Source organism: Perognathus longimembris, chromosome 2 (genome assembly GCF_023159225.1).
Source record: "Perognathus longimembris pacificus isolate PPM17 chromosome 2, ASM2315922v1, whole genome shotgun sequence".
Lineage (NCBI taxonomy): Eukaryota > Metazoa > Chordata > Mammalia > Rodentia > Heteromyidae > Perognathus > Perognathus longimembris.
Window position 1 is genome coordinate 28,497,172 of NC_063162.1, and position 10,119 is coordinate 28,507,290.

The 10,119-nt window shown below is 50.1% G+C and overlaps 1 protein-coding gene across 1 annotated transcript; it reads right to left on the bottom strand.

Annotated features, from left to right (window-relative positions):
• Window positions 1-5,320: 5,320 nt before the first annotated feature.
• Window positions 5,321-8,892, bottom strand: LOC125342996 (cytochrome P450 26A1). The gene is made up of 7 exons (XM_048335331.1): window positions 8,599-8,892; window positions 8,192-8,416; window positions 7,680-7,970; window positions 7,440-7,598; window positions 6,830-6,964; window positions 6,134-6,286; window positions 5,321-5,851 (listed from the first exon to the last, which is right to left on the bottom strand). Exons 1-7 carry the CDS (start codon window positions 8,785-8,787, stop codon window positions 5,510-5,512), a joined length of 1,494 nt encoding a protein of 497 aa, XP_048191288.1. The 5' UTR covers window positions 8,788-8,892; the 3' UTR covers window positions 5,321-5,509.
• Window positions 8,893-10,119: the final 1,227 nt, after the last annotated feature.

Sequence of the window (10,119 nt, forward strand, 5' to 3'; positions counted from 1 at the left end):
GTCCTGCCTTGTGTGTGGGCACCGGAGGCCACTGCCCAGCTCTTAACCTGAACTGACCCTTAAAAACAGAGGCACCCCTAGGTACATAGCTGGTATCTCTCAGGTTTGGTTTGCTCACTTGGGGTTGTTATGAGTAATTAATTAATTGATTCACAGAAAGCAATAGGGACAGTCCTTGGCATGTGTTAAGTGCTCAATAAAAATAGGAAACATTTATTCATTTATTCAGGGTAAAATCAACACCTATTCCATACTACAAACTCAGACAGAGTAGATTATAATGATTAGAACCTTATACTCAGACTGCCTGAGTTCAAATCTTGGCTCCAACACTTGCTGTCTACCTCTCAGCAAGATAGTCAACTGTTGTATGTCAGCAGCTCCATTTGTAATACCATGCACTATGGTGCATACTTGTAGCCCAGGCTGGCTTCAAACCACAATACCATTTTGTCAAATTCTTTCTGGCTACAAGACTTCAAGTTCTCAGGGCACCTTCAAGAATCTCTTAGAGGTATAATGAGGAGCAAGAACCTGAAAACAATTTGGCCTCCAAGAATCTGCTCACCTGCCCTCTTTTCCCATGATGTTTATATAAATAAATAATATGCTGGGTTTGTTGGTTGGTTGGTTTGTTGAAATGAAAGGCCAATGTGCTGGGCACCTTCTCTGTTGTAGCCTAAAGTTTCTTTGAACTTCAGATTTATCAGCTATCACCTAAAGTGCTTGGATGATCTGTCCAGTCTCGCTTCCAGCTCTAAAAGTCCGTGACTAATTGCTATTCAATGAACTTCCCATTTTAGAATACCACATGTCTAAAATGATCACTGAATAAGACACCATTAAATTGGGTGGTATGGCTGATTCATCAATGAATCAGGTTGGGTGTCCTTCATACATTTGTTTTGTCACATTATAAGCAAAACACCTTGTCCTCTTTGCACAATTGAAGTGAAACCAACCACCAGTGACTTGAGAGCACAACCTTGAAGCTTTCAGAATCAGAAACGCATGTGGAGATTTCTAACGCCTCAATGGATGAGGGCGGGTTGGGCAGCAGTAGGAAACCTTACAGTGTAAGGCAACCTTTGTACTGAGACAATGTGGTTCTGAGTATTGCAACACGATAAGTCTCACCCAGAAAACCCACCAAGCAGTCCAGAGCTAAGGCTCCAACCCTATCCTAGGGTTCTAACTGGAGTTGACTCTACTTCAAAGGAAGCAAAGCTTGTTTGGCCAAATACCCAGGAAGCGTCAGTTTCAGGAATGTGACATGCTGTTAAACCACAGCCCTGTAAGCTTGTGGCTGCCTAGATTTTTCCAAGGATGAAAGTTTCAGCTTTCAAAGAAAAACATGGCACCATGTAAGTAGAGATCTTAGATGGTAAATGGTGTCAATTGGGTCCCAGAAGCTTTCTTTCCCAAAGCATACCTACTGTGTGTGAGTATATTCCGGGGAAAGGGCAAGAATGGACTCAATCTACAGAATTAGGCTAAGGAAACACACACTTCCTGATCTTTCATAGCTTTTCAGGAGGCAGAGAACGGGACACGGGGATGAGCAGAGTCCAGTGTTGGCCAGGTGGAGTGAAGGGTCAGCCTGGGACAGCCAGGAGAGGCCTTGGGACATTGGAGCAGACATGGGAATTGTAGCTGGGAGCAACAGGTCGTAGAGCACTCAGTGACTTGGAGGCTGACAGGAGTGTCAGCCTGCTGTGCTTCCAGCCCCAGATCTGGCTCCCAGATTAAAGAGAAGGATCACCTGGGACTTGCTGAAGAGCATGTGGGGATGACCTGTCTCTGTGGGTGGGAGTTAATCCCCAGAACTAAGTGGATACAGAATCAATTTTCAGAGCTTTGCAACTATCTCCTTTTAGAAGAGAAGTTGGAGGATGATTTGACTTGATCTCTCCTTCCACATCATGATTGCTATGGAGCCTGGTCATTTAGCTATGTAGCTTCTGTTTGGGTGCCTCCATTTAGAGGGTAGCCTGTTTCATCACCACAGTTGCGTCCTTACCTGGCCCTTGGCCTGCCTCTCAAGCCTTCATCTGTCTCACCCCCTTACGTGCATGCTCCGTTCTTCAGAATGGATCTGAAACCTCTATTTACCAAGGCAACTTGGCCTTTTTGAAGGACCCACCACAACCTCTCTAACACCCATCACTCCTCCCACAGTTCTTTTATGGGATGGCTCCTGGACCTGGTTAAGATCATCTGAACCCTCTCTTGTTGCTCCTTTTCTTAGAAATTGGGGATTAGGGCTCCCTCAAAACAGAACAATTTTCTAGGTAGGCTGAAAACAGCATAGGTCAGATTGTGGGCAATGTGGGGGCAGTGCTAGAAATCGGAGACCACAGATACTTTTGGTCAACCCCAGCGCTAGGTAATCACCTCAGAGGCCAGGCAACTTTGGTCAGTCATGACATAGAGTTGTGGTAAGCTGCTGCCTCTCACTATCTGGGGGTCAAAGTAGCCTTGGATCAGAATGTGTGGACACTGAATTTCATGGACACTGGTGGGAAAATCACTGGGCCCTCAGCTTGGCATAGAAGGGAGAAGCCCGCCCCCTTGTGGACCTCTGGGGAGTGGCAAGGTATAAAACACGCTGCCCCCAAAGAAAGAGGGTCTTGGAGGAAGCAGCTCACAGCTGTCTTTTCACCTCTGGAGGACCTGCCTTATAGCAGAGGAGGGGAGAGTGGCAGAAGACATGAAGAGAAGTCATGAGACAGTGACTCCTGGGTTTAGTTGTTGGCTTCAGAAAGTTAGATATCAAGTAGGTGTTATTAGCTGTTAAAAAGGAAAGAGGAGGGGGCTGGGAATGTGGCTTAGTGGTAGAGTGCTTGCCTTAGCACGCATGAAGTCCTGGGTTTGATTCCTCAGTACCACATAAACAGAAAAAGCCGAAAGTGGTGCTGTGGCTCAAATGGTAGAGTGCTAACCTTGAGCAAAATAAGGTCAGGGACAGTACCCAGGTCCTGAGTTCAAGCCCTAGGACTGGCAAAAAAGAAGGAGGAGGAGGAGGAAGAAGAGGATGGAGAGGAAGAGAGAGAGAGAGAGAGAGAGAGAGAGAGAGAGAGAGAGAGAGAAGGTAGGAAGGAAAGGCGGGGGGGGGGGGAATACCAGACCAAAATGAAGGAAAGCAGGTATCCAAAAGGTTTTTCTAGTTTTATCACTCCTGTGTAGCTGAGCTAAGTGAGGACTACAATACAGAAGCCCTAGGATTTCTCCTCCTGTTCTCACAGGGCATGCATGGCATTACACCTGTGACTGAAGACCCAGGAGGCAACAAGGGCAAAGGGCACTGCAGAAGAGAGTTTGCAAAGGGCTCCAATTTGCCCACTGGACAGGTCCATCCACTGCCCCATAGAACATAGCACCCTTCCACCATTGGGCTCTCTGGAACATTAAAGGGTCTATTCCCCCCAGTCATCTCCTCTCCTTTTTGCAAGTTTAGCCAAATCTACATAATTGCTCCATTGCATGGGTGATGCTGGCCCAGAGGTCCTGGTACCATAAGACATGTTTGGTGTGAGCCAGGCTTCCTTCTTATCCCATGCCCACGAGACTCCTGTTGGCCTCATACTGAGTGCTTTTAGCCTGCCTTTACCAGGCCCTCAGCACATCACCAAACGCTGTGTCTGCAATGTATGGCTGTAGATCAATCCTCTGCCACTCTGCAATCGGTCAGTAAAATTGAGCTAAAGGTAGCCCTGAGAAAGACAACCTGGCAGCACTTTTCTCAAAGCTCTCCAAATAAAAAATAAGATAGACTTAACGTGTCTACTATATTTTAATTTACATGGCTCAAATTTCTTACTGCCCTATGCTCACAGAAATCATCAAAGATGTTACTGTGCAGACTGGCAAAATGAAGAGTGTTAAAAGCCAAGATGACTTGGTATAAATTATCTGAAATTGTGATTTCTCCCCTCCCCAAGCTAGTTCTAGTAGCTGGAAAGATTCAAGGCAAAAGTTATAGAGATAAGGGGTCATCTTAGCCCACTGCAGGATACTAAAGCTTGGGCTGGAACTATGTAAGCCTGTCTCATTTATGAAACTACCTGATGAGGTCCTTCTAAAACATTCTAAGTTATTATATAAACATTCAAAAACACAGAGGGTTCCAACAGAAAGCATGTATTTTACCTGAGCTCTAAAGGCAGGTAGAACACACAAGGGTAATTGTACATAGACCCCCGGCTCAAACACCTCTTTAGACCACCCAGTTTCCATGGCAGCATTGCCAAATTCTAAAATTGTTCATGAAAAATTTCAAGTCCAAAAACCTACAAGCATTTAGAGGTTCAGTAACCAGACAGTACCATTTCACAACAGCAAATACGCCTGCATAAGCAAGTAACCAGGGCTAACCTTTCTGGATTGAGAGGCTGGCCCTCCGTTCAGAACATGGCCATGCCAGGGTCAGAAATGTGACAAAACTGCTCTTTGGAGAAGGTTAGCCAAGGTTCACAGGGTCATGACTGGGCCATTTTATCAGTCATGTCAGGCTCATAGCCTATTGCCTGGGATAGATAAAAACTTTATCTGTCAGTGAGGGAAATCTGCTCCTCCTGCCCCATTTTGAAAAGAAAACCTGGGCTCAGCTTATCTAAACCAGAGACCTGCCTCTCCCAGCGCTGTGTTCAACACAACTTCTAAGTCAGTGATATGCCAATGATTTTTCGTCTCATCTTAGTCAAGAATTGTCCGTAATTGGAGTGACTGGCTTTGTCTTATCTAAAAATCCTAACTTCAGAAGACAGCTTTGGGCTCTGACCATATGAATTATTATGTTGGTTATATGTTTGATATGCTGGAGGAGTTATATTAGAATGGTAAGAGTCCAATGTGTTACCTCCTCAGAATATCTTTCTTCTAAAATGGAGCAAACAAAGCAAGTTTAAATTCACACACACACACACACACACACCTAAAATCAACTTTGGTTTGGGAATATAGGTAGATGATTTGGTATTAGAATACTTGCCTAACTTATATAAGGGAGACCTTGAGTTTCAGCTCCAGCATTGTCAAAAAAAATTTTTTTTAACTAACCCCAATAACATTTTCAAATAGAGAATCTAAATCACCTTAGAAGAATTCACAAAGATACTTCTGGACTAGCTCACACATCACATATATTTTCTGATGAGAGAGGAAAAAATACAACAACTAAGGTTTCTTCCTTACAGAAAGCAGATATGCACAGATGACAAATATACCCAGGTAGACATTTAGAAAGCCTGTTCAATATACTGAACACACGCATTAAAGTAGGGGGGTTTTCCCAAGAGGAAGCTTAAATGCAAGAAAAGCTCTTTCGAACTTTCCTTTATTTAGCAATTACACAAATTCACCATTTTAATATTTAAGGACCATACTGTATTGGAGACACATAAATAGCATAATATATATCAGAAATTAAATATAATAAAGTCCACACAGCACTATATAAAAACTTATATGTACACTTCAAATAAGTCTGAGGTTTGATCATTCATGCCCATCAGATTTCCCCCTGGAAGTGGGTGAATCTTGCAGGGAGATTGTCCACAGGATACGCAGTGGGACTGGTCTTCATCGTAGGAGGCCCATTGAGAAGCTGCCAGTCACAATGCCTGGCCAGCTCCACTGTAAATATTTTGAGAAGAATTTTTGCGAACTCTTTGCCTACACAGCTCCGAAGGCCTCCTCCAAATGGAATGAAGCTGAACCTGGATGCATCCTCTGGGTAAGGCAGCAGAAATCGGTCGGGATTAAATTCCTCTTTGTTTGTGAAGATGTCGGCCACATCGTGCGTGTCACAGATGCTGTAGATAACATTCCAGCCCTTAGGGATTTGGTATCCCTGGAAAAGATTATGAAGGCCCAAGGATTGACAAACTGGAATTTGACAATAGAAAGCCACCACCAATATGATGGGGGTGTTATGAATTAAAAGAGAGGGGTGACAGGAGAGATGGGGCTAATCGAAGTGATTAGAACCTGTGTCCCAAGAGAGGGACAAGATCATGTTTATAAAAGCATAAAGAATTTAAGCCATACAGAATTTAAAGGAAGACAGGGCAAGGAAAAACCACACAAAAGGGAAGAGAGTTAGTTAGGATCTGACGGGAAGAACTCAACTTACATTTAATTCAAAAGTCTTCAGAGCAACCCGAAACCCTCCGGGAACTGGGGGATTCAGCCTAAGGGTCTCCTTAATAACACACCCAGTATATTTCAGTTGCTCCAAAATTTCCATGTCCAACTTGTTGTCCTGATTGTTCTTGCAAAGTAAGCCCTAACCAAACAGTCAAACAGAGGTGAACGTTAAATGTGCTCCAATAAAAACAGCCTAGGAGACAAACAGGACTTAAGTGGTGACTAAACCTCCAAAGTCCTCGAGATAGCAGAGTGCAAGGGGGGAAACAGAGGCCAGGGACCATTCACCTCCACCCCTCAGCCCAAATCCACTACCTACCATTTCAAAAGAAATTTCCTCAGCCCCCCCCCCATCTTGGTCACCCCCTGGTCAGCTAGCTATGCACACTGTTCACACTAGTAGTACCCTTAAACACCCAAGAAATCTCCAGGGCTCAGCAAACCAGCCAGGAGCAGGAGCGGGAATGTAAAATCAAACCTTGCTCAAGTGGAGCCTAGCTCAACATAGTCTCCTTTTCAATTCCCACTGGTGATTCCCGCCGCCACTGACCCACAGAATCCACAGTTCCAAGGTGAATACTCGGAGATACTCACATAACCCGGCTACATTAGGGAGGTGGTTAAGAAGCAGAATACCCTAAGCTACTAAAGGAACCTCTAGAATCTTCCAGAATCCTCCTACCTTACTCTTCAGCTCCTCTCGAACTTTCTGGAGAACATGTGGGTAGAGCCCCAGGTAAGTGATCAGAGATGTAGCTGCACTCGCCGTGGTTTCATGCCCTCCAAAGAGGAGTTCGGTTGAAGATTGTTTCAGCGCCTAAGAACCGAGGAAGACTGCCATTTTCACGTTTTGCAGTTTTGCAGGGAGTTTTCTCAGAACCCGACTGAACATTCATAAGGCAAAACTAGAAGGGTTCAACATTTGCCACGGAACCCCACATCTTTCAAGGCAGTGTGGAAACCCCTTTCGCTGGGCTAGGGCAGGAAGACAGTACCCATGCCCGCCACAGGGGCCTTCGGACTGAAAGCCTGGGTTTTCTTTCAATTCCCCAAGTTTCTTTATTCACATTTTGCAAGTTTTCAACTTCCCTTTGAAACCTGGAGAGGCGAGGGGACCCTCCGGGCTCAGCCTCTTCTCATCCACTGCGGGCTGGGCTGGGTACCCACTCCAGGAAGCTGGGCCCCAGGGTGGCAGCGCCTTTGGGGACCCCAAGAGTTGGGCTTAGAAAGCAAGAGGGACCAAACTTCGCAGTACACACACACACACACACACACACACACACACGGCTCACCTGCATGTCCAGCCGCTCTCCCCTCTCCCAGGAGTGCTCGATCAACAGCTGCAGCGCGTCTTTGCAGCCCCCTCCCTGTTCTGCGGCCCGCAGCCTGCGGATCTTGGCGTGGATGTTCTCCTCGATGCGCGCGTGGATGAGATTCCGCGCCTTCATGCCCTGAGCGCGCAGAGTGTGAGTGATGGTCAGCCAACGCCCGCCTCCCGCCCCCCTAGATCCACGGGCGCGCGTCCTTCTTACCCGGTACAGCCCACTGAAGGGCACGTCGATGGGCAGCGAGAAGAGGTTTCGGGTCATCTCCTCGAAGGCCTCCACGAGCTGCTGCTCGCCCTCCTCACCGCCCGCCTTCGGGGGCTCGCAGCCCAGCAGGATGCGCGTGGCGATGCGGAACGTGAGGCGCTTCACCTCGGGGTAGACAAGCAGGCCGCGCTCGCCGCAGCTCAGCCACCGCTCCAAGCAACTGCCCACCTCCTCCGCGATCACTGGCACGTAGCACTGGAGTGCCTCGCGACTGAAAGCCCGCATGATCACCTGAACCCCAAAGAGCAGACAGGGTGAACATCCACCGTGCGGGTGCACCCCCAGCCTCTGCAGATCCTCCAGCACCACAGGCTAGGAAAGGTAAAGGAGGCTCCGGGAGGGTTGTCATCCACGCCTCACGTGGCTGGCACTCGCCAGCACTCACCTGCCTGAGCTCTTCCAATGAATGGGGTCCCCCCTCCCTACCCAGGCTTTGAGTCTTCCGCCCTCACCTTCTTGCGCTGCTTGTGCGAGGAATCGTGCAGGTTGGAGAGGCAGCCAGAGCCCAGAATGGTGCGCACCGACGCCGGCCAGTGCACCGACACCAGCCGATGCTCCCCCAGCAAGATGCGCCGCACGTTGTCAGCACCCATCACCCGCACCGTGGGCCGTCCGAACAGATGTGTCTTGTAGATGAAGCCGTATTTCCTGCGCTTCATCTGCAGGAACTTCCTCCGCTGGGGAAGAGCGGTGGAGGAGGAGACACAAGGCGTGAGGGGGCGCCGGGACCGTCGCGCCTCCCGCTAGTCCCAGCTCCCAGCCTCCGGGCTAAGCGACATCAACCCGCGGCTACAGCAGAGACCAGAACCGAGCCGGGCTCCGGGTAAGCGTCCAGCCCCACACCCCGAAGCTTCCTTACCTGCAGTACCATCTGCAAGGTCTCCCCAAAGAACGGAAAGCCCATAGTCCCTGGAGGCAAAGGCAGGGCGCAGCTGCGGTCGCGGCTGCTCACGCAGTACAGGTCCCAGAGCTTGATCGCCGCCAGGAAGAGCAGCAGCGGCAGCACGAAGGTGCAGAGCGCGCTGGCCAGCAGCGCCGGGAGCCCCATGGCGCACCGTGGCCTCCCGCGCCACCTGCCGCCGCCGCCAGCGCTCCAAACCCTGCCGCGCGCTTGTTTTATAGGCGGTCCAGGTTACTGCCCACGTAGTTTACCTTGGTCAAATTAATTCCCTCAAAGTTCATCTTTAATTGAGGATTGGGCCCCTAGCTCCTCCCCCCCGCGAGGCGCTGCCCAAAATCTTTAACCGTTTGTTCCACGCCGAGACAGAGGCGTCGCGGCGGCTGCTTCCCCTCCGAGCGCGCCTCCTGGGGTGTGGGGCTGGGAGTAACACCTCCCCCATCCAAGGTGCGCCCACATCCACACAGCAGGGAGTGGGATTAGGGGGTGGACCGCGGCTCGGGTGACTGAGGCGCCGGAATTCTGAGTGCTGGGCTTCCTGGCGGTGTCTTTGGAACATCCCCCCCCCCCCCCCACACACACACACATCCGACGGGCCGCCGCCCCAGCACAAAGCCGCCTTCCAGGCTTTTCATTCACAGGAGCTGGGTGAGCTTCTTTCCACCTGCCCGGGAAGCGAAGGCAAGTGCCCTGTGGAACCGTCACCCAGCACAGTCGCACCCCTTCCCCCGGGCACGTAGGACAAACGAGAACCAAAACGCCGAGGCGCTTCCTCACACTGTTCTGAGGATAGCAAGTCCACCCCAGGGCCAGAATCCAGGCGAGAGCCACCTGGGCCGGGCGAGTCCCAGCTCCCCACCCACCTTGAGGGAGCCAGCACACAGGAAGGTCTTCAATCAGTACGTACTCGGACGACCCAGTGGCGGACCCGCGGCGACAATTCATCCGCGGCTCGGTAGCCAATGCCTAGCTGTGCGATCTGGCCAAGCCAATCCAATTCCTGTGGTCCCAGCGCTCACAGTCCCAGCTAGACCGCCACGAAGGTCCGTAGTCCGGGCTGGACAGAGGGAGGGGAGGGAGCCGGTGCGTCCTTACCTCCATCTCTACCTGATCTTGGGCAAGTCATCACACATCCTTGAACTCGTTTCCTCCCCTTTAGGATGCTGGAGATCATCCCCAGCCCTCTACAACACTGGGCGCTTGTGAGTTAGCAAAGGGAGGTTCTCGTTGCAAATACTCTCCACAGCTCCAGGCACGCTGGGTCTGGACTCCGGGCACGCTGGGTCTGGACTCCGGGCACGCTGGGTCTGGACTCCACCGCGCGTGTGCTTCCCCCCTCACGCTGGCCCCTAAATCCAGGCCCCTACTCCTGCTAAGGCGAGCCTGGGAGGAATCCGCATTGGGAATTGGGTCCTCTGGACTCAGCCCAATTCCAACCAGCCGCTCCTGTGGCCAGGACCTGAGCTCGTGGACGGCCGGATG

Excerpts from the sequence above, each read along its gene's own strand:
- LOC125342996 (XM_048335331.1), bottom strand. The coding sequence starts at position 8,787 with ATGGGGCTCCCGGCGCTGCTGGCCAGCGCGCTCTGCACCTTCGTGCTG. Across the intron at positions 6,287-6,829 it reads GAGAGGAGCTGAAGAGTAAG|GGCTTACTTTGCAAGAACAA; the intron begins GTAGGAGGATTC and ends CTGTTTGGTTAG. Across the intron at positions 5,852-6,133 it reads TGAAGACTTTTGAATTAAAT|GGATACCAAATCCCTAAGGG; the intron begins GTAAGTTGAGTT and ends AATCTTTTCCAG.